The sequence below is a fragment of the Crocodylus siamensis genome, chromosome 3 (genome assembly GCF_052110815.1).
Source record: "Crocodylus siamensis isolate JL-2025a chromosome 3, ASM5211081v1, whole genome shotgun sequence".
Taxonomy (NCBI): Eukaryota; Metazoa; Chordata; order Crocodylia; family Crocodylidae; genus Crocodylus; species Crocodylus siamensis.
In genome coordinates, this window is record NC_143397.1 from 260,827,163 (window position 1) to 260,850,379 (window position 23,217).

The 23,217-nt window shown below is 57.4% G+C and overlaps 1 protein-coding gene across 16 annotated transcripts in view; it reads left to right on the top strand.

The window, feature by feature from the left end:
• The window catches only part of SCRIB (scribble planar cell polarity protein), a 133,818-nt gene that overhangs the window by 100,210 nt on the left and 10,391 nt on the right, over positions 1-23,217 (top strand). For 7 of the 16 annotated variants that reach the window (XM_090040970.1, XM_090040961.1, XM_090040959.1 and 4 more), the window contains 12 exons: positions 804-1,202; positions 2,658-2,726; positions 12,027-12,077; positions 12,535-12,576; positions 13,317-13,442; positions 13,819-13,926; positions 17,341-17,388; positions 17,665-17,824; positions 18,868-19,039; positions 19,604-19,693; positions 19,813-20,004; positions 22,828-22,992. In XM_090040970.1, coding sequence (XP_089897096.1) covers positions 804-1,202; positions 2,658-2,726; positions 12,027-12,077; positions 12,535-12,576; positions 13,317-13,442; positions 13,819-13,926; positions 17,341-17,388; positions 17,665-17,824; positions 18,868-19,039; positions 19,604-19,693; positions 19,813-20,004; positions 22,828-22,992 — 1,622 coding nt within the window. The remainder of the gene's footprint in view (positions 1-803; positions 1,203-2,657; positions 2,727-12,026; positions 12,078-12,534; positions 12,577-13,316; positions 13,443-13,818; positions 13,927-17,340; positions 17,389-17,664; positions 17,825-18,867; positions 19,040-19,603; positions 19,694-19,812; positions 20,005-22,827; positions 22,993-23,217) is intronic. The other 9 variants (XM_090040964.1, XM_090040967.1, XM_090040968.1 and 6 more) reach the window with 7 other exon arrangements.

Sequence of the window (23,217 nt, forward strand, 5' to 3'; positions counted from 1 at the left end):
GGTCAGGGCGCCTAGGATCTGGAACCAACTTCCAAGAGAAGTGGTGCAGGCTCCTACCCTGGGGGTGTTTAAGAGGAGGCTAGATGTACACCTTGCTGGGGTCATTTAACCCCCCGTACTCTTTCCTGCCATGGCAGGGGGTCGGACTAGATGATCTACTCAGGTCCCTTCCGACCCTTGAAACTATGGGGCCCCTGCACTGGTGGACATGGCCCCTTTCTGGTCATCTGGTAGTGTCTATGCAGTCATCGGGAGCTCATGTTAGGGCGGCGACCGCAGCCCACATGACTGCTGAGCTGCTTCTGTGCACCTGGTCATGAGAGGTTGGGGCTGCCCCTGCTGGTGTGGCAGGCAGCTCTGGTGCCATGCTGTGCCCACATGTGGCAGGCTGTGCGCATACGGCCACACCGAGGGGCTGGGTAGAGCTAGGACTGTTTCCTTAATGGTCAGCCGGGAGGTTCTTTGGCAGGACCTCTGGGGCAAGCTGTGCATGCATGGGCATGTGGTGTGAGCACAGGGCCCAGAGATGCACAGGGAGCCAGATGCACGGGAGTGCTGGCACAAGCATTACACGCAGACAGGCTGTGCCCAGGGCCATGTGCGGGGCTGTGCCGCGGGGTCCTGCTCAGTTCGTTGTACGGGAGGTGGTCTGCGTGTTCAGCACAGTGCTGGTGCAGGGGCATCTGGCCGGGGAGCCAGCACTGCGACTCTCCCCTCTCCTGTGCATTTCCCCTGCTCTTCTCCTCCTCTCCCTCCTCTGCCTGTTCTCTCCTGCTGTTTCTGACCTTCTGTTTCCCCCTCAGCCCCCTCAGTGTGATAGAGCCAGCTCCAGAATGGAGAGCAGCGGTACTGGGCCGTCCCTGCCAGGGGCTCAGGACAGCCAAGACTCCAACCCAGAAACAGCCGCAGGCCTGACCCGCCCTGCCGCGGGCGCACCTCAGGACCCTGCCTCTCCTGACCAGCACCCCGACAGGGCCGCACCCGTCCTGCCAGGCATGCAGGAGCTCTCGGGCGGCCCACTGCCCAGCGACCAGCAGTCAGAGACGCAGGAGTGCATGGTCGACTCTCAGCCCATCCTCTTCAGTGAGAACCCGTTTGTGGTGGCCAACCGGAGGGGGAAGGCAGCAGGCAAGGCCTGTCTGGGGGGCCCTCCCCTGGGCTATGGCAGGGGGGGAGTGCTGAAGACCAACCTCTACTCCAAGGCAAGCGTCCTTCAGCATGCTGTGTGAGGCATGTCGCGCCCACTGCAGCCCACCCGCGTGCTACTAAACCGAGGGGCATGCCTTGCCCATGGGGGCAGGTGGTGCAGGGGCTAACACCACCTAACACAGGCGTGACGAGTGCCGCATGCACCCTGCGCCCCAAGTCCGCTGCGCCTGGGACATGGCTGGGAGGACATGTGCCTGAAGGCTTGTATGTTGTGGGGGGGAGGTGTTTTTCGCTTTGTTTTTCTGTCACTTTGCTGTCTTTCGCTTTGTGGTGCCGTCACACTTGTACCACGGTTCGCGTCCAGGTGCAAGGACCCTGCCGTTGGCACAGGGATAGCCCAGCCAGCTCGCGGGGGGCTGTGGAGTACAGCTCACCTGCCGCCAGGACCTACTGCCTCCCAGACAGAGGGATCCTGAGACGAAGGTTGGGTCTGCAGAGCTCTACCTCTGTTTTGCTTGGCACTGGGCGAACGTGCGCCTAGGTACAGGGCTGTGAGCAGCAGTGGGACTTCCGCCTTGACCCCGGGTCAGGGGTTTAGTTCTTGCCTGGGCCGTGGGAGACCTGGGTCCAGTTCTGCCGTACTGCAGACCCTGTGTGGCTGCAAGCAGATTTCCAGTGGTACTGAGGTGTCTGAAGATACAGATAAGCACCAAGCAGTAGGACCAGCTCCAGTGCAGCTCAGCATCACCCCGGAGCAGGCTTGTGCCCGCCTCGCTAGGCACTCCTGCGAATGCCAGGGGCACCCATCTGCATCCCCTGCGAGTCCAGCCTGTGGTGGAGGGCAGCCCGCAGGGGCCATGAGAACGTGCGCTGAGGCCATGGTGCTTGGAGATGTGGCAAAGGGGCCAGGGGCAGGCGTGATAGGGAGCGGGAGCAGCCCAGGCTCTGTCCCTCCTTCCAGGCGGAGTCTCTTGCTGCCTTGCCATGGGCATTGGGCTTGTTAGCACAAGGGCATGCAAGCAGAACAAGGGGTCAGCCGGACCTGGCTTCGGTGCATGTAGCTCAGCGTGTGAATGAGAAGGGCCTGTCTTGCCACTCCAGGCAGTGTGACTGCCTCGTGGTGGCTGACAGGGGTCTGTGGGGGGAGGAGACTGTTGGAGGGCAGGGCTGTGCAGCGCTTTGCTTGTCCTGATGGCAGAGCCTGTAAAAACAATTGGGGGATGACTGAGGATTTTGGGGCTTGGTCTCAGGCTGGGACTTTTTGAGGGAGGGAGTCATCCCTGCTACAGCAACCAGGACCCATGGCTGCTGTTCCAGCGTTGCTCCCCACCTGCTCCCCCCATGCCAGTGGTAAATTGTGCTGCTGGGCACTGGTCCTCAACAGGCTGCTGGTTCTGTTTCCAGCCGTGCAGGGGCTGCGTCAGGTGCCAGTGCTGACCTCCTGCTCCTGGTCTCAGTGCCAGGCTGGACGCCCGATCGTTCATGGCCTGGTCTTGTCTTTCTTGCAGGCTCCTGCAGGCGAGTCCGGGTCCGGGAGCTCCAGGCGAGAGGCCCCCTACTCCCCCAGCAGCCAGCAGGTGAGTCCCGCACGCAGGACAGGACAGGACAGGATAGGCTCTTCAGAGCAGGCGTGGGGCCCAGTGGCATGAAAACCTGGAGCAGGGAACCCCACTCGCAGGCAGAGGCGGCCTTGTGCGTGGGAGCAGGGCTTTTCTCTGGCTGGGGAGAGGAGGAGTGCCCTCTCCGTGGCAGGGAGGGAGGGGTGGAGCCGGAAGGTTTCTCCTCTCTCCAGATTTATGCCAAGCACAAGAACAGGAGCAACCGGGCCAGAGCTGCTGTCAAGTGTGGTAGCACAGGGCTCTGGGGGGCCAAGCAGGGGAGTGGTGGTGCCTCTGTACAGCACCACTGAGGTTGGTGGACCCCGTGTCCAGGTGTGGGGCTGCACTGTGGAGCAGAGGGTTTGGACCTGGACAGCAATAGGCCTTGCGTAAGGGCTATAGGAGTGGTCCCGAGTGTGGGAGACCTGCCTTTCAGAGGATTAGCTGGGCTGGGCTGGCTCGGCCCAGGGCACCACCCAGCCCAGGTCTCCCAGTGACCTGAGCCCAGCAGTGGGCCAGGAACATTCCCCCTCATGTCAGTAATTAGCAGTGGCTTCCACCATGGATGGGAGGGGAGTCCATCTCCTAAACCCATGACTCTGGGCTTCTGGATGCACTTACCGCTCCTCCCCTGGCTGTTCCCGTCGTCTGTGCAACTGTCCAGTTGTTCTGGGAAGCACTGAGTCCTTGGCCTCGCGCGCAGCCCACCACAGCGAGTTCCGCAGGCCTTGTCCTGCCTGGTGCAAAAGCCTACATGTGGTTGGTTTTGAATGTTGTGACTATTGCTCTCTCAGCGGTCTTCTTGTTGCGTGCTGTGGCAGCTTGCTGTGGCCAGAACAACCCAGCTTGGGTCTGAGGCGACCCTGCGATCCAGACCTGGCCACTGCTGCCACTGCATCTCCCCACTGCCCAGCCATCAAAATGCCTCAAAAGCCCCTAAGCTCTGTGGGTGAATGAAATGGGTCCACGGGCCGGATGCATCCCATAGGCCATAGGTTGCTGACCCCTGTGCTGCAGAGTGAGGTGAATTGAAAATCATGACCTGCCTTCCCCCAGTCACAGGGTGTCCTGTCCTCTCAAGGGTAACTGTTCCCAACCCTTTCAAGCCCCCTTCGTGAGAGAGGTTTCCTAGGCCTTAAAGCACCTTGTTCAAGGCCGTCCAAACCCCCTCAGAGTCTAAGGGCTTCTTTCTGAGTCCAGGGCATCGCACAGGGCACCGTGTGCTGGGGGCACTGTGTCCTTTACTATAGAGGTGTCAAAGATGCAGACCCTGGGCTGGATCTGGCTTGCGGGCCCCACTGGGCCCCACTCCTGTCTATAGGTCTCAGTGATCGCAGGTAACATGAGGGCATGGCAGATGGCCTCGTGCTGCACATGGCACCGGCTTCAGCTCATGTCCTGGAGCAGCAGAGCGGCTGCTGCATGTGGCACAGCCATGACAGGCCGTATGCTGCTCCGGGGCTGTGCAGCACAGCCTTGGAGCAGCCAGAGCAGGACCTGGCTGCACATAGCACCTGACCCAGCTGCCCCAGGATACGCACTGGATCCAGAATGCAGAGCTCGTCTGTGAGTCTGGTCCAGCCTGCTCACTGGCCCTGCTTGGGTTGGGTGAGTTTGACACCCCTCCATTACTGTAACGGCTTCTGAACAGTCTCCATCCTGCTCATGCTCCAAGACGATCCATTTACACTTGTGAGAGCAGCTGTGTGCTGGGTGGGCATCTGCCCATGGGGATGCAGCTGTCCTTGTGCAGGTGCCTGGAGCACACGTGTCCAGATTCCCTTGGCACAAGAGGCAGGGGAGTCCCAAGCACCACTTGGTTCCTTCTGGGTGAACGCAGCCATGAGGCAGGATTTGTGGGGCTTGCACAGTGGTTTACTCATGGTTGTTTTGCTGCAAGCAGGTGTTCAGCAGTTCGTGTTGGCTTGCTCTCTTGATGCTGCTCCCTTCCTTCTCAACAAGATGGAATCTGATCTGGTGCCAGGATCAGAGGCAGTAGCTGCCTACAGATCTCCAGGTTTCTGGACTTCCTGTCCATGCAAGGCATGAAGGCTTCTGAAGGGTGGGCACAGCAGGGGCTGCCCATCTAGATGGGCCTGCTGTACATCCTCTCCTGAGACAGCCCAGAGGGTGGAGTCTCATCTCATAGATTTCATAGACATTTGGCCTGGAAGGGACCCCGGAGAATCATCAATTCCAGCCCCCTGCCCCAGGGGCAGCAAGTCAGCAGGGATCATAGGCTCCCAGCAAGATAAGCATCCAAATGCATCTTGAAGGTGTTCAAAGTGGGTGCTTGAACCGCCTCCGGCGGTGATCTATTCCAAACCTTGGGGGCTCAGACAGTAAAGAAGTTCTTCCTTATGTCCAGCCTGAATTGGTTACAGTGGAGTTTATGACCGTTGGACCTCGTCATCCCTTGGGGCGCTCTGGTGAACAGTCGTTCCCCCGGATCCTGATGGGCACCCCTGATAAACTCATAGGTGGCCACCAGATCACCCCTGAGCCTGCATTTTACCAGGCTGAAGAGCCCCATGGCTCTCAGCCTGGCGTCGTAAGGTCTGTTTTCCTGACCTCTGATCATGCGCATGGCTCTTCTCTAGACTCTCTCAAGCCTCTCCACATCCCTTTTGAATTGTGGAGCCCAAAAATGGACACAGTACTCCAGCTGCGGCCTCACCAAGGCCAAGTACAAGGGGAGAATGACATCTCAGAATCTGCTTGAGAAGCATCTGGACACGTTGCTGCTGGAGAGGTCAGTGCTCTCCACTTGGACCCGGAAATGCCAGGGACAAAAATGTCTGGACGCAAAACATCAAAAGTGGCCTGCCTCTCACTCCAGAGGCTGAAATAGGTGTTGCCCCACATCTGGTGAGGCTCTGGGGGGCACAAAGGAAAGAGCCCGTAGCTGGCAGCAGGAAGAGGTGTCAGTTTCCTTCACCAGGTCTCCATGAATCTGCCTGCTCCTCGCTTGGGGTGGCAAGCATGAGGCCCCAAAGACATCCCTCTGTCAGGCACCAGCCACTGTCTGCAGCTTGGAAACAGCCCCCTGGCATCGCAGCCCCCAGGGGAGCTGTTCTCCACACCACTGAGGCGGGAGCCCATGCTGCCCGCTTTCCTGGCTTTGAGGCTGACTGACTGATACCAGTCCCGCACAGCCTCCAGGGGCCAATGGGTCTCATCTTTAAGACTCCCAGCTCTGGGCAACAGTTACGGTGCGTCCTGTGCAGTGCATTGCCCCAGGGCACAGCTCTTCCCAGCGTGCCTCCAGCTGGCAGCTCTCCAGGAAGATTGCCCATTCTGCGTCGTGGGCTCCGAGTGCCAGTGAGAGCTTCGCAGATGTAGTCCCCTGATGTTAGCAGTAATCTGCTACCAGGTCCCCACTCAGCCTTCTTTTCCACAGGCTGAAGAGTCCCGGATCCCTTGGCCTTTCCTCGTATAGATTATAGGTGCATCTGCCAACCTCTCTGCTCTTTGTCCAGTGTTAAGAGCAGACACTTGCCTACACATCACTTTTATTGATTTGACGAGAGGAGCTTTTGACAACAGCTGACCTTGACTTCAGAGTCATGCAGCAGGATTTCACTGTTCTAGAAAATTGCTGTTGAACAGGAGACAGCTCCATGGTGGGATACCTGATAGGGCAGAGGTCACCGGCATCCTCCTCGACCCTTACCTGTGCCAAGTGGTGTCAGACAGATGTCAGAGGGCTGGTTCTGTTCGCACGACTGCGCAGCAGCTCGACCAGTGTCTGGGACTACAGCATGGCTACAGCTCTGCATCCAGACATCAGGAGGCAAATTAAATTTTCCATGTCCCAAGGTGCCCAGCGGTTCAGGTTGTGTGTGCTGAGGGCTGTGTGTTGGAGGGCCATTCTGGGGAAGATCTTTAGCAGCTCCTGCCCAGAGCCCTAATTGCTTAGTGGGGCTGTGACTGGCGGCTCCAGCTAGCCAAGGACTCCAGCTGGCCGTGGCCTGGGCTCCCAAGTGGCTGCTGGGAGAGCAGCTTCCCCATTTAGCTCCAGCTCTGGCAGCAGTCTGACTCTGGTCTGCTAGGCAAAGCTCTCCGCTCCTGTGCTCTTTGGCCTTCCTGGCTTCTCGCCCTGGTTGGCTCTGCTCTTGGACTTTCCCTTGGATTTGGCAACTTGGTAACCTCTTCCCAGGCCCTGCCCCTGCCTGGGCTCTGGACTGTGGACTCTGCCCCTGGATCTCAGCTCCTGAACCTTGACCCAGCCTGTGCTTTGGATTCTGCCCCAAGTTTCCCACTTGGATCTGGGAACTTGGCTTGCAAACCCTGACTCAGCCCTTGTTTTAGATGCCGCCCTTGGCTCTAGCCTTCCCTCAGCAGCCTAAACACTAGGCAACCCCCTCTGACCCAGTCCCTTGTAGGCTGTGGTCTGCATGTCCCATATTTGGCTTGAATGGCTGCTTGAGCAGCTGTTCAGCAGATTCATTTCTCACTGTCCTGCTTACCTTTTGGTTCAGGGGTGCCCGTGCCTTTTAAGGGCTCCCTGGTGGGCAGCACTCCCAGCCCAAGGACTTTGGCTCGGAGCTGTGGAGCCGTGCCCTCTCTTGGCCTTGCAGGTGCCCGTGGTGGAAGCTGCAGTACCTGCGGGGTGTGGAGGCAGATGAGTGCCGGCTGTGCGGGTGGGACTGCGAAGCAGTGCTCCTCTGTCAGAGGTCAGAGCAGGTCCTGCGCATTCCTTGCTGCTAGGGTGAGAACAGCTTCCTTGGTGCGTTTCAGAATGAGTTGGTCCAAGACGTGGTTATTTCTGTTGTTCCCTCAACCCCACCCTGCTCCATCATGTTGCTGGGGCTGAGGTCTCCCAGTGCCATCACTGCATTAGGCTTTGCTGCCTCTAACCCCTCCCAGCACTGGGTGCTTGGAGTCCTTGTCCTGGTCCACAGGGCCACAAAGCCTTATTGCTGTCTTTGGAGTTGTGGGATCAGATCTGCCCTGATTCAGGGGCAGGCTCCTCTGCGGGGAGCTCCCATCTCAACCACTGGTGTGGAACCATTTCGGTGGCGGTGGCTGTCGCCCCCCAGCCTGAGGTCCTTCCTCAGCTGCTGGCTGGAAATCTCAGTTCTCAGGCTTCATAGACTCACCAAGCAGGGCTGGAAGGGTCGCATCTAGTCCAGCCTCTGCCCAGGGCAGGATCAGCCCTGTCCAAATCAGCCCATCTAATTCTTCTCCAACCTCTTAGCAAAATGACACAGTTGGCCCTGACACATGACACAACACCCAAACTTGCACCAGGAATGGCAAGGAGGCTGCTGCCAAGGTTGTTAATACGTGCTTGAGAGATGCAAGGAAGGGGGCATGCCCCCCACTACAGAAGAAGGCAATGGCCACCCCCGCAGCCTGTACCAATCTGACCATGGGGTCAAATCCCTTCCTGACCCCATATATGATTTCATAGATTTCATAGATTTCATAGACATTAGGGCTGGAAGGGACCTCGGGAGATCATCGAGTCCAGCCCCCTGCCCAAAGGGCAGGAAGTCAGCTGGGGTCATAGGATCCCAGCAAGATAAGCATCCAATTTACTCTTGAAGGTGTTCAATGTAGGTGCTTGAACCACCTCCGCTGGCAGACTGTTCCAGACCTTGGAGGCTCGGACAGTAAAGAAATTCTTCCTTATGTCCAGCCTGAAACGGTCTTGCAGGAGTTTGTGACCGTTCGACCTCGTCATCCCATGGGGCGCTCTGGTGAACAGATGTTCCCCCAGATCCTGGTGGTCACCCCTGATAAACTTGTAGGTGGCCATCAGATCACCCCTGAGCCTGCGCCTTTCCAGGCTAAAGAGTCCCATGGCTCTCAGCCTGTCATCGTAAGATCTGTTTTCCTGACCTCTGATCATGCGCGTGGCTCTCCTCTGGACTCTCTCAAGCTTCTCCACATCCTTTTTGAATTGTGGAGCCCAAAACTGGACGCAGGACTCCAGCTGCGGCCTCACCAAGGCCGAGTACAAAGGGAGAATGACGTCCTGGGATTTGCTCGAGAAGCATCTATGGATGCAAGCCAGCGTTTTGGTCGCTTTACTAGCCGCAGCATCGCATTGCAGGCTCATGTTCACCTTGTGGTCAATGATGACCCCCAAGTCTCTTTCTTCTGTAGTGCTAACCAACCTAGCACTGCCGAGCCTATAAGGATGCTGCAGGTTTTTCCTCCCAAGGTGGAGAACCTTGCATTTATCGGTGTTAAACACCATGAGGTTCTTGTCTGCCCATTTGCTGAGCCTGTCCAGGTCAGCCTGGATCACCCGCCTATCTTCTGGCGTGGATGCTTTGCCCCAGAGTTTGGTGTCATCGGCGAACTTGGCCAGTCCACTCCTGACTCCAATGTCCACATCATTAATGAAGATGTTGAACAGGATGGGTCCCAGGACAGAGCCTTGAGGGACCCCACTGGTCACAGGGCACCACGATGAGTGACTGCCATCAATCACAACCCTCTGGGTCCGACCACGGAGCCAATTTCCCAGCCAGTGGATCGTGGTGGAGCCAAGGCCACAACTGGGCAGTTTGGCCAAGAGGTGATCATGGGATACCAGATCAAAAGCTTTTTTGAAGTCAAGATATATGACATCAGCCTCTTCTCCCTCATCCAGGTGATAGGTCACCCGGTCGTAGAAGGAAATGAGATTGGTCAAACAAGACCTACCCGCAACAAACCCGTGCTGGCTATCCGTTAGGATGTTAGCCTGGCCCAGTCCCTCAAGGATGGCCTCCTTAATAAACTTTTCTAGGATCTTCCCCAGGATAGAAGTCAGGCTGATGGGCCTGTAGTTAGCCGGATCCACTCTCCTCCCTTTCTTGAAGATCGGCACCACATTGGCCTTCTTCCAGTCTTCGGGCACTACACCAGAGCGCCAGGCGTTTTGAAAGACCCGTGCCAGGGGCTGGGCTATGACGCTCGCCAGCTCCTTGAGTACCCTGGGGTGCAGATTGTCAGGGCCGGCTGACTTGAAGGTATCCAGCTTCTCAAGGTGTCCCTTCACGAGGTCAGCATTGATGGAGGGTAGGGGATTCCCCTCACCCAGATCTCCCTGTCCCATAGCAGGCATGGGCATCCCGTGTGACTGATGAAAGACTGACACAAAGTACCTATTTAATAGGTTGGCTTTTTCCTGGGCGTCAGTTGTCAGTTGCCCCATCTGGTTTAGCATTGCCCTTGCTTTTCCTCCGGCTCCCCACATATCTGAAAAAGGACTTTTTGTTGTCCTTGATGCCTGAAGCTAGTTGGAGTTCAGTTGCAGCCTTGGCTTTCCTGGTTTGGTCCCTGCAGGACCAGACCAGCGCGGAGTAATCCTCCTTGGAGGTGAATCCCATCCTCCATCCTTCGTAGGCTTTCCCTTTTAGCCACAGGAGGTCCGCTAGGTCCCTGGAGAGCCAGGAGGGCTGCTGTGCCTTCTTGCTGCCTTTCCTCCGTGTTAGGATAGATTTAGCTTGTGCATTGAGGATCGCTTCCTTGAGAAGCAACCACTCTTCTTGAACTCCCATCTCCCTGGGGTCACGGTCCCTGAGGGCCTGACTGACTAGCCTCTTGAGCTTGTCAAAGTCGGCTTTTCTGAAGTCAAGGACTTCTGTGTTGCTGACTGACTTGCCAGCTTTCCGGCGGATGGTGAAGGTGATCAGATCATGGTCGCTGTCACCCAGCTTCCCATCGATCACTAGGTCGCCGATTAGGTCGTCCCCCGTAGCCAGTACCAGGTCGAGCAGCGCTTTGCCTCTCGTTGGCCCATAGACTTCTTGAGTCAGGTAGAGGTCATCCACGCACGAGAGAAAGCTTTGCGACCGCTCGGATTTTGCTGAGTGATCTTCCCAGGAGATGTCCGGGTAATTGAAGTCCCCCATGACCACCAAGGTCCTGGAGCAAGCGGCCTCAGTCAGTTCCCGGGCGAACTCCTGGTCAAGCTCGGGACCTTGAGTGGGAGGTCTGTAGTAGACTCCCACCGTTGTGTCCCCTGTGCCGTATTCCCCACGAATTTTTACCCAGAGGGTCTCTAGCTGTCCGTGCCGGTCGCCAACATCAGCTTGCAGGGACATGTAGCTTTCCTTGACATAGAGAGCTACACCCCCGCCCCTTTTGTCAACACGATCCCTCCTGTACAGGGTATAGCCCTCTATCCCCGTGGTCCAGTCATGGGTGGAGTCCCACCAGGTCTCCGTTATCCCAATGACATCATATTTCTTTGCACTGAGCAGGAGGACGAGCTCGTCCTGCTTGTCGCCCAGGCTCCTGGCATTAGTGTACAGGCAGGCGAGTGTGCCCTTGGGGGCTCTTGCCTTGCCCACAGATTGTGCCAGGGTTGGGGCAGGGGTGGGCTCCCTTAAGTGCCTTGGTCCGCTGGCTTTGCAAGGGTCGCTCGGCGGGCCAGCAGTGGCAGCAGTCCCCCCATCCCCCAGTGGGCTTAGTTTAAAGCCCGGTGGAGCAGGTCAGCCAGCCTGTTAGTCTGACCCTGAGTAGAGGGGCAAGACCCTCTATCCAGGACCCTGCAGGGTTGGTCCCAGCAGGAGCGTTGGCACAGCCCAGCCCTGTCCCCAGCCAGGGCTGCAACAGCACCCAGCGCCTCTGGGAGAGGCTTAAAACCCCCTAACACATGGAGCAGAAAGAGGGGAGAATTATTCTCTGCCAGCCCCATGCAGCAGTCAGCAAAGCCCAGAAGCCTGGAGGACACCCATAGCAGAACATAGGCATCGCTATGCCTAGAGCATCCTGTGTCCTGTCACCACATGTCAGGAGATGCCAGGTGTCCAATGCACTTTTCCATGGCCAGGCAGCCTGATCCCTCTGCCTTTGCCTTCAGACTCCTCACATTTGACTCTGGACATTTAGGGGGAGAATCTCAAACCTGCCCAAGGGGTTTAGATGCCCTGTCCCCATTGCAGTCCACCCCTGAGAGGTTTCATAACTCTCGGCCTTTGCTATGGGCTTGCAGGGTGGGTTCTCTGGTCTCTGCTGTGCTGGAGGCCTGACCAGATGGCTGTAGTAGTGCTTCCTCCCATCCTGAAGTCCTGTAGCCGTCCAGTAAGGCAGGAGCCTCCTTCGGCAGGGGGAGCAGGGGGTAGAAGCAGAGAGGAGGCTTTTCTCTCACACAGGTGGGGAGATGCTGGTATAGGCACCCCCCCGGTCTGCAGGGGTGGCCTTGGGAAGGGGAACTTCTGCTCTGGGAAAAGGGGTGCTTGTGTCTCTGCCTCTCCTGCAGGAAGCCTGGTCTCTTCACTGTCTCTCTGGTTCTCTCCCCTCTCCATTGTCTCTGGTGGTGCTGCCCCTCTCCAGTCACCTGCAGCCCCTCGGCCTGCTCACCTTACAGGCAGGGAGACTCGCTTTGTAAGTGCCTCTTGGTGTGCAGTGTGCACAGCCGCTCCATGCCGCCTGGCATTGCCGCTCATAGCACGCTCCTCGTCTCCTGTGTCTCATGGGCGTAGCGGTGTCTGCTGAGGCCTGTGCTGTGGGGAGCAGCGCTCAGGCCAGGAGGTCCTTGGCCCACCTGCTAGCTGCTGCTGGGGTGGTGTCTGTGAGTGCTTTGTGGCAGGGAAGCTGGGGTGCTGGTGGCTTTGCTCGAGCTCAGTGACAGGGGATCATTACCCCAAAGCCAAGACAGGCTGGGCATGGAGTGAGGATCAGTGCCCTGGGCAAGCCCCAGGCTTCTCTGGTGTGCACAGTGGGACTGGGGAAGGGGAGGGTGGGATAGCTCTGGTGCAGGGTCCGACCAGCCCAGGGCTAAGCTGGGGATGTGCGGGGGGCTTCTGCTGTGACTAAGCTGCCTTCCCATTTCTGTTCTCAGGCTTCCATCAACATTGCACCATTGCCAGATGACAGCAAAACAGTAAGTGCATCTGCTGTGAGACCTTGCCGTAGTGTGTGCATGCCCCGGCACCAGGCCTTGTGCCCTCTGCTCCTTGCCGGCCCCCATCCCTACGGATGAACCTGGCTGGATATGCTCCCTTTCTCTGTGGCTCTTGCTCCTGTGGCTTGTGGTCCTGCTGCTGTCAGTCCTGCTTGCTGCCCTTCTCTCTTCTCCCCATGCACCTCGAGAGAGGGGTCTCGTCTCAGCCCCCACTGTCCCTGCTTGTCCCTCTGCCTGTCCCTAACCCTATGTTGCTTGCTCACACATTCCCTTTGCACCTGGCTGTTCTGCCAGTCCCCCTTGCATCTCACTTGTGGCTCTCACACTCCCTGCAGGCTCTTCTCTACTCATGCTTCCTTCCTGCAGCCCTGGCAGCTGCCTTCCTGCACTGGAGACTCGGCCCTGGGTGGAGCCCCTGGGCCCTCCCATGGCCTCACCTCACCTCGTGCACATGGGCCTTGCTGTCCTGGGTGCTGGCCAGTGCCTGGAGGCTCTGGGGGCTGGGGCTGGGGCTGGGGCTGAGACTCTTGGCAGTGGTTTTTTTCCTCTCTCCAGCCTGCTGCCTTTCACTGGCTGGCAACCCAGGGGCTTTCCACAGGACTGGCCGCCTCCTTCTGCATGCCAGGGTTGTCTTGCTGCCCTAACTGCTCTTGTTTCTCTTCTCTGTCTCCTCCCCTTTCCTCTGCCTTCTCCCTGGTCTGTCATGTGGGCACAAGCAGACCAAGCCAGGTGTCATTCAGCCTCTCTCTCGGGTGCGACAGAGTGCTGCCCAGCCCAGTTCGGGGGGCAGGGACAGCCCCAACCCCTTCCAGCTGCCTGAGCTGTGCGCCGGGGTCCCCAACACTGTAAGTGGCCTGCAGCTCCTCCTTACTGTGCCAAGTCAAGGGTCGCGGTCAGTGCCGGGGCACTTGTGGCTCCGCTCGTCCATGCCTCATGTTCATGCCAGGGTAGCGGTGCCTGTGTGCTGCTGCCCTGAGGCTTGCAGGCTCTGGCAGGACAGAGGCTCTGGAGGGACGTGCTTGTCAAGACTGTGGCACCTCGTGGGTAAATGAGGCTGCGCAGGTACGTCTGCATGGTGAAGCACTAACATGAGCTCGGCACAGAGCTGGGGAATGGGCTTCAATCCTCCCAGCTCTCACAGTGCCTGGCATGTGCACGACTCTGCCTCTGGTCTGTTTTTGGCAGCTGTGATTACCCTGACCTGTGCATGTCTCTCTGCAGCCACGGGCGCCCTCTCCCCCCTCTCCGGACGAGGTCCCTGTCAATGTCAAGCAGGCATACAAGACCTTTGCAGCAGTGCCCCTATCCTACCCTCTCCTGGAGTTGCAGGTGAGCAGGCCAGGGGCAGCAGGGGCAAGCAACAGGGCACCGAGACGAGGGTCTGGCCGGGGGTGAAGGGGAGTCTGGGAGCAGGGCAGGGGCAGGGGTGCCACTCTGTTCCACAGGGATGGTGCCAGAGCAGCACAGGCTCTGGTGGGGCCATGGCAAGGAATCACCTGCTATTGCAGGCCAGGAGGATGAGGTCATCTAACCCTGCTCCTGAGTGGAGCGCACCCACCTGCCCAGGGTCTGTGTCATGGAGCATCACTGCCATATGGTCAGAAACCCCCTCTCAGCCTCTGTCTCTGCATGGCCATTTCACACCTGTTTGTCCTTGTTCCAGAGCTGTCCTTCCAGTCTCCTGCCCCCTGTGCCCCCACAGTATTCACGGGAACTTTCTGAGGCCCCTCCTGCTCAGTGCTCACTGTGCTCAGCTTATCCTCTCTCCCCTCCCCTGCTCAGTCCAGCCCCTCTCTCTGCACTGCTCCTGTTTGAATTCACCTCCATGCCTCGTACCTAGAGAGGTACGCAGTGTTCCCGGCTCTTCCCCAGCACCACTGCAAACAGCTCGGCCCATCGCAGCACCCTGCCTCCCGGGCTGCCTGGCCTACTCTGCCCCAATGCTGTTCCTAAGCCCTCCCACACAGATGCCCACCCTGCCTCATCATGCAAATCTTCAAGGAAGAAGACCACCACTTCCTGGCGCAGCTCGTCCCATTGTCCTACTGCTCTGACTGTTGGAAAGTTTCTCCCAAGTTTAGGGTTGACTTTGCTGTGGTGCAGTTTAAATACACTGCCCCATGCTGTGCCCCATGACACCTGTTTCTCCATCCTCTTTGTAGCAGCTTCTCAGATACTTGTGACCTGCCATCATGTCCTCTGTCCATCTCCCTTTCACCAAGCAAAGCATCTCTAGTTCCTTGTTCCTACATCATACAGCTCATCCCAGCCCCTGCGGGGACTGTTCTGTCCACCTCCTCTTTCTGCCTCCTCTTCCTGTTGATCCCCCCCATGACATCGTTACTGTTCTTTTCCTCCTTTATCTTCACCAAATGCACAGACCAACCCTGCCACTCTCTTCCCCCAGGGCCTGGCTTTGATACACAGTGCAATGCCTCCTCATTTCCCCTGTGCCTGTCCTGGAGCAAGATGTGCCCCTCTGTGTTGATGAGAGTTAGAGTCCACTCTGTCATAATTTTTGTGCAGACTACAGCCTCCAGTCCCTCCTGCTTGTTCCCCCTACTCCCTGCATCATCCTGTTCCACAGGATCAGCCCTGTGGCTTCTACTTAACTTGCAGCCGACTCTTACGCCCAAGGTTTCTTCCTTCTCTGTAGCTGGCAGCTGGGGCATTGCCGGCACATGAATCCTTGTTAGGCCTGAATGGTCCTTGTACTTTACCCCATGAAAATACATTTCATTTCTGTCACATCAGCCTTCATGCTTCCCCATTCTTCCTGTGTAGTATTCCAGTCCCCCTCTGCGTTGACAGCGTCTCAGCCCTGCCTTTGTGCAGGGCTTTGAGGTCCCTTTCCACTGTGTTCCAGTGAATCTGCCACCCATCATTAGCATGCTCGTCTGCTGTGTCACCGTCGCTCATGACCGTGCTAGTCAGGATTGGTCCCAAGACCGATCCTTGAGAAATACCACTGGGAACCTGCTGCCAGGCTGCTAGCTGACGTTTCAGCACAGCCCCTCGGGTCTTGCCCAGATGCATTTCTTTCCCTGCTTTACACTTCTTGTGCTGATTTTCTCCTGCTTAACTTCTCATTTCCCATGTGGCACCACATCAGGCTGTCCATAAGGCTGATTTACCACATTTCCCTTCTCTAGAAAATCCAGTATCTTATCAAAAAAACGCTTAGATTAGTCTGGCATGAGCTAACTTTGCTAAACTTGAGTTGCATTGTATTCCCTTCCTGTTTTCCGCTAGATCTTTAATTTATTCTTTTTTATTGTTTGCTCTAAAGGCTTGCACACTGCTGAAGTCAGACTAACGGGCTTTGGGTTGCCCCTTCTTAAACATAGGTACTATGTTTGCTGTTTTTCATTTCTGCACTGCTGCCCCCTGTTCATCAGATCCATTAAAAGTCCTTGTGGCTTGACTTGCAGTTTCTTATTCCAGTTCTTTCCCTGTTCTGGGATAAGATTGTACATTGCCCCTGGCTACAGTGCATGCAGCTTCTTGAGTCTTGTCTCCACCTTGGTCCTACCCATTTCCATACCCTCACTCCCATTAAGCAGCCCACCCTCGTCCCTGTTCTCAGCATCTTCCTCCTTACTGAAAATGGAGGCAAAGCTTTTGATAAACTCTTAGATGATAAGAACATCAGTGTGGCCAGACTGGGTCAGACCAACGATCCCTCTCGCCTAGTAGTCTGTCTCTGACAGTGTCAGAGATAGATGCCACAGCGGGAAAGCATTGGACTGGGTATCTCCAGAGTGATCAGTGCCCTCTCTGGTATCCACCATTATTGTTTTAGAGCTGCCAGAGCAAACATCTCCAACCCTTCTGTTCAGTAGCCATTAATTGATCCATCATCCGTGATCTGATCCACTCCCTTGTGGAGCTCTGCCTTCACCACCCCCTGGGGCAATGAATTTCCCACATTAACTACGTGTTGCATAAAAAAAGACTTTCTCTTGTTAATTTTAAACTCATCTCCTACTAATTTCAGTGGGTGCCCCTAGTTCTGGTGTCCTGGGATGTGGTGAACAACGGGTCCCTGTTCCCTTCCTGATCATCTCCAGTCTCAACCTACCTTCGCTGCACAGCAGCCCCATTTTTTATTTAGCTAAAAACCCTTTTGATGTGTGTTTTTAATAACGTTTGCAAGGTAAAATTCAGCTTGACTGTTAGCCACTCTTATTTTATCCTGACCCGCCCCGTGTAGCTTTCTCTGCTGATCAGTTCCTCTTTCCATTCCTTCTGGGCTCTTTGCTTACATTTAATGCCCTTATTCATCTTGTATGTCTGGAGCTTTTCCGTGTTTATTTTTCCCTCACTTGGGGAAGCAAAGCCCAGGTAATTATTGCATCTTTGACTTCACTACCTGCTACCCCTCATTTTTCTTGTTTGCCCTTTGGAAACTTGGTTCCTTGTGGGTTTATTTATTCATCCAGTCTGGATTAGCGTTCATGTTGTCTAGGTTGTTTTCTGTAACCAGCTCTTTATAATATCCTCGCTAATTGCCAATCCAGGTCTGAGGTAGAACCATCATGTCTCACTGGTTCTTCGTTGGCGAAGTCTGATGTCAGCTGTCACATCCATGAATATCTGGGGCCTAGCCCTGCTGGTAGCGGTTGCTCTCCTGTCTCTAGCTGGGAAGTTGAAGTCTCCTGCAGTGACGCAATATTTGTTTCTGTAATGAGAGGGCACGGTGGTGGGGAACTGCTTCTCATGTGCTGCTCTTCCCTCCCACAGGAGCTGCACGGTCAAACAAGCACAGAGAAGTTCAAAGCCACCCATGAGGTGAGTCCTGGTGCAGGGGCTGAAGCTGGGGTTTTGATCCTGGGCTGTGGGAGGACAGATTCTAGTACAGCGCTCATGGGGCACGGTGGAGGGAGGCTGCAAATAAGGAGCAGAGACCAGGGAAGCAGGGTGGGCACGTGTGGAGGAAATGGGCGTGGCACAAGGATGCCTGCCATGGGGGTTGGCTCTAGGGAAGGCAGACGGGAGGCATACGTCTGGGGGGTTTGGATGCAGGGCATGGTCTCAGTCACTGTCACACCAGTGTGGTGGTTGCAGGTGCCATCGCCTGGGGGGCTGCACAGCCCCGAGCAGCGGTCCTTCCGCGAGAGGCAGAAGTACTTTGAGATTGAGGTGAAGCAGCAGCAGGTGGACAAGCCCCCGAAGCGCGTCTCCCTGGTGGGGGAAGATGACCTGAAGAAGATGAAAGAGGAGGAAGGTGCGATGGAGTCATGGCTGTGGGGGTGGGGGGTTGCACCCCTGGGGGTAGGGTCCTTCCTGCAGCTCTTGGAGGGGTCAAGGAATCTGACCCCCTACACCTGACATCCTGCACCCCAACAAGGACCAGTCTTGCTGGTGAGATTACAGTGAAGCCTTAACCAATTGCCATAGACATCATAGATTTCATAGACATCAGGGCTGGAAGGGACCTCCGTAGATCATCGAGTCCAGCCCCCCTGCCCCAGGAGTAGGAAGTCAGCTGGTGTCACAGGATCCCAGCAAGATAAACATCCAATTTTCTCTTGAAGGCATTCAAAGTGGGTGTTTGAACCACCTCCAATGGCAGTCTATTCCAGAACTTGGGGGCTCGGACAGTAAAGGAATTCTTTCTTATGTCCAGCCTGAAATGGTCTTTCAGTTTATAATTGTTCAGCCTTGTCAGCCTTGGAGAAGCTTGAGACCAGCTTTAAAATCAGACACATGGAGCCCATCTTTGACCCTTGGGCTTGAGCCCAATGGCATTATGCCCTCACCTTCCCCCCTGGGATAGGAAGGTCCTTGCCCCATGGGGCCTGCTTGTCAGCTCCATCCCTCACCTGGGGCCCCGCCTCCTGGGGCCCCTCCTGGACTATGTCCCTTGGTGCTGGTGTGGGCTCTGCATCTGGCCTGGGGGCGAAACCGCCTGTGGGCCTCTGTTGGTCTGGCCCTGATGTGGGGGCCACATGTTGGCTGCCGTGTGCATGCCTCCCAGAGGCTCTGCTGTCACCTCATGAGGGCCCTGGCCCAGGGAACAGTACAGGGAGTGCAGAAGATCATGGGTCTCAGATCACAGCCATAAAGGGAGACGGGAAAAGCCTTCGTTACTGAGAGGACGGCAGGGTGGAGGGAAGGAATCTGTGCCCGGGGTCCAAGGAGCACTACGTCCCAGGAGTGGGCTCAAAGCAGGGGCAGAACTTACCTGCAGAGGATGAGGGAGGCCCTTAGAGGAAAGGGGCTGTGAGGGCCTCTCCCCACTCACTGGGACCCCTCTCATTGTGCCAGCCCGCAAACTGCAGCAGAAACGTGCCATGCTGCTGGAGGAGGAGGAGGAGGAGGAAGAGGATGTGGGGAAGCCAGTGCCCGATATGAGCACACAGTCCACTGTCATCATTGAGGGTGTGGAGTACAAGATCGAGCGGCTGAATGGCAGGAGCCCGCAGTCACACACAGCTCGGTAAGATGGCTCCCGCTCAGCCCCATACCAGCAGCTTTGCCTGTCCTTGGGCACTCCTCTGTGAGGCAGCACAAGGCAGGTAGGTCATTGCCAGCCCTAGTTCCATCCCAGGAGAGGCTGCCAGCTTCCTGCCCGTGAGTACATGGAGCCATTTGCCTCAAACCTCTGCCTGGGCACTGAGCCCATGCCAGCTTTGCCATTAGCCTGCCCCTCGTTCTTGTCTTGGCCGGGCTCTCCCCAAGATGTGGCCTTTCCTCCAGGCCTGTGTGTCTTCTCCTGCAGGCACCTTGGTCCTCCGCCTGACCAGAGCCCCAGGTGTGTGACCTCCCAAAGACTTTTCCCTTCTGGTCCCTGCTTGTGCTGCCTTGGAGCCTGCCCCAGTCAGATGGGACCAGAGGGGACAAAGAGCCCCTGTGCCAGGATCCGGAGCTGTGGAGCCTCACTGGCCAACTTCCCTGAGGCCTGGGTCCCTGCCTCCATGGGAGGGGGGTGGTCCATGTTGTGCACCCATGGCAGTGCATGCAGGCCTCCAGTCCCAATAGCTGCTGTGTGTCTTGCTCCCAGGTTTCCTGAGGCTGCTGAGAACAGCAACTCCCAAAGGAACTCACTGGAGGAGGGCTTCAGGCCTGAGCAGAGGCCCAACTCCATGTCTGGGTAAGATTCAGCCCAGCCCAGGGGCTGCCAGGCAGTGGTGCCAGCCCCTTGGCCTTCAGCGGGGTGGGGCAAGGTCTGGGGGAGGAGGGGCAGTGGTAATGCTTTGCCTCTCCCCACAGGCTGAGCCCTGTGTACCCAGGAGCTGGGGGTGAGTCGGGGGCACCCGTGCGCACAGCCAAGGCTGAGCGGCGGCACCAGGAGCGCCTGCGGATGCAGAGCCCAGAGCTCCTGAGCAGCCAAGACAAGGAGCTGTCTCCAGCTGAGCGCCGGGCGCTGGAGGCAGAGAAACGAGCCATGTGGAGGGCAGCCCGGTGAGTCAACAGGAGCCCATAAGACAGACAGGGATGGGCTGGTGTTTCAGGGAATAGATGGGAAATGTCTAGAGAACCATGGGCCTGGAGGACTCCTGGGTTTTCCTCCAATGCTGCATGCCCACCTCTGCCCCTCTGAGCACACTGGCTCCAACAGGTGCTGGAGGACTGGTCTCTGCTTCACGTTCTGGCAGCCCTTGGAGGTTTTGCTCCTCTGGACTGAATCGGGTCAAATATCATCTGCCCCCAGCTCAGACACTCTTGTGTGGCAGTGCAGAGCCCTGCTCATCCCCCATGTCCAGCCTGTCCTACAGCGCAGGGCAGGGAAAGGATCAGGTGGAAAATCAGAACGATTGGAAGGGAGAGTGTCTCACACGTCCCAGCTGCCCCCAGCCATGGAGCAACTTGCCACAGGATGCCAGAGAGGCCAAGGCCCAGCATGAGCCAGGGCTGTGGCCATTTATGCGGTTCACGCGAATGACTCCAGTGAGCCTAGACAGTCTTTGTGGAGGAAAGTGAGCCCCTGCCATGGGATGCAGGGTGGGCAGGGGTCTGCTGGGTGGCAAGACCAGGCCCCTGCCATTGCTGGCACTGTACCACTGTTCAGCTCCATTTTGGAACGTGAAAGTTTTCCCCTCTGCTCCAATCGAGAGGTGAAGACCTGATTCCCAGCTGAACATTATCCATGGCCGCATCCTGCAGCTTGAATCACCCTGCTTTTGCTTCTGCCCTGGTGCTGTCCCCACATACAACACCTCCAGCCATCAGGGGTCAGTGACAGGCTGCTCCCGCCTGCCGCTGCCACACTCCTGACCCCTTCCTCTGTGGGACCTGACGTGGGGCATGGCTGGGACAGGAGCTCTGGGGCCAGCCGAACACCACTGTGACCCAGCCTGGTGAGGCCTGGAGTCCATGCCATGGAGGTGCTGGCAGCACTGTGGATGGGAGCTGCTGGGGCCAATGAAGCGCCTGTCACCTGCCCCTGCCACATTTTCCACACCACTTTTACAGTGTCTTTTCTGGTCCAGCATTGTGGCACTGTGATGCCCAGGCCAGTCAGCATCTGGCCAGATGCCATAGGACAGGGCTGCTCCTCTCTGGGTCTCCCCCGCTGTTCGAGGGAAGGGACTGAGATGCAGGCACAGCCCCAGCCCCAGTTCTGCCAGAACACAGGGCCCTGTCAGCATCTTGTGTTTCTGTAGAGCAGCTCCCACCTCGCGTTGTTCGCTCTGGCTGCTGGGTCTCCTCTCTTGCTGCTGGCTCTCTCTCACCGTGTTTCCATGTCATGACTGATTCAGCCTCCCCTGAGCCTGTGCAGGCAGAGCAGTGGCACCCCTGAGGCTGCAGCACGGTGGCCAAGTGGGAAGGAAATTTCTGAGGGTTTCAGTTGGAGTTGAAATTATTTTAAAACTTTTCATTTAATGCAACAGTTCTGTGTCTCCTCCTGTTTAGCTCCTTCTAGACAATTCACTGAAAAGATCGGAAAAAATTGGGTAATTATGCAGCAAAGTTATAATCAATGGCGGTGTCTGGATTCAGCCCTCAGATTTGGTCTGCCTTGCTCACAGTGGGCAACAGGGCCCAGGAGGTGGCAGGCTGCCCCCACATGTCTGCCATAGGGAGACAGCAGGAGGAGGGGAGCACTCTTTCCCCTCCCTGCACCACACTTCCCTGCTACAGACCTTTAAGAGTGTAAGACACTGAGGTGGGAAGTGGCTGGCAGGCCCCAAGCAAACCCTGCCCCTCCTGCCTTCCCTGTGCGGCCTGTCCATGACTGTCCTGTCCCCAGGAGTGGCCTCTATCCCAGCAGAGGCAGAGCAGGAGGACGACAGTCAGCAGGATGCCTGGTCTCTGCTGCCTGCCACCTCCTCCCTCGCCCAGGCAGGTTGCACCTGCCAAGGAGCCCAGCCCTCGGTACTGAGCAGGGCCTGGGCTCAGGCATTTGGCTGGCAGCATCTTGCTGGCCTGTATTTCTTATGCTGCTGGTTGGTTGCTCTTTTTAACTTCTCTCTTCTGCTTCTCTCCAGTTCTGTCTGTCTGTGCGTGTGTGTACATGGGTGTCCTGCATGCGTACTGTCTTTCCTCCTCCATCAGGCCTTCCTCCTTGCCCAGGGGTGCCCTGTCAGGACACATGCCCATGCCCTTGTTCCCTGTGGGACTCCCCTGTCCTGGTACGTGTGCCTCTGGGTGGCTGCGTGTGGAAGGACATGGCCCCAGCCAGGGCAGAAGTGCAGCATGTCCCAGCAGGGTGTGTACTTCCTGCCCACCCGCAGCACACATGTGCCCCATTAAGACAGCCCCTCCCTGGTGTATGCCGGTGCCCTCTGGATACATGCTCACGTGTGCTCACACACTCTAGCATGTGGCACACACGCAGCCTCCTCCCCTGCCCCATGGGTGCTTGTCCTCCCTTGCAGCCTCCATCCCAGCTGGCAGGCACAGGTGCACGTGTGCATGCACACTCGTTCCCACCCTGCCCAGCTCTCACGCTCCTCTCTGCACAGTGACACCATCCCCATCTCCCAGATGAGCCCTGCCCAGGGCTCCCACGCCAGGGCAGGTCTGTGTAAGCCAGGGAAGGGCAGCAAAGTCTTCCCCATGGGCAGGTTTCCCAGAATCATCCCCGGGTTCCTGTGCCTGATGCCTCTTGTGCTGGCTGGGGCTGGAGCAGGAGCTGAGCCCGTGCCAGGCCCCCCCAGTCCCCTCCACCAGGGCAGGTTCCAATCTCTGTCTCTCTTTCTCTCCCTGCTCTCGCCTGCTGTGACGTTCATCATCATCATCTCCTCCTCCTCCTCCTCCTCCTCTCCTCTTCCTCCTGCTCAGCTCCTCCGCTCTTGAAGACAGTATTAAACAGTACGAGCAGGATCTGGCCAGGAAGCTGTACCAGTCCCGGCAGTGGGTGCCTGCTCCTGGGGCCAGGCCGGCTCAGGTGCTGAGCCCGGTGCAGAGTCACGCCACAAGGACCCTGGGGTCAGGAAGCCAATCCAGGTGTGCACAGCCCGTTCCCCCGGCTGCATGCTCCCAGTCTGAACGCCCGCAGGGCCTGCGGGGAGCAGCTCCTGCATCCATGTGCTGGGGCCGCTGCTCCTGCTCCTGCAGCCGTCTCACCTGCGAGGGGCGCAGGCCAGGACATAGCTGAGGGGGCAGGTGCTGCTGAGCCTTGTGCCTGTGCTGTCCGCAGCTCTGAGTCCCCACACACCAGGAGGGTGCGGG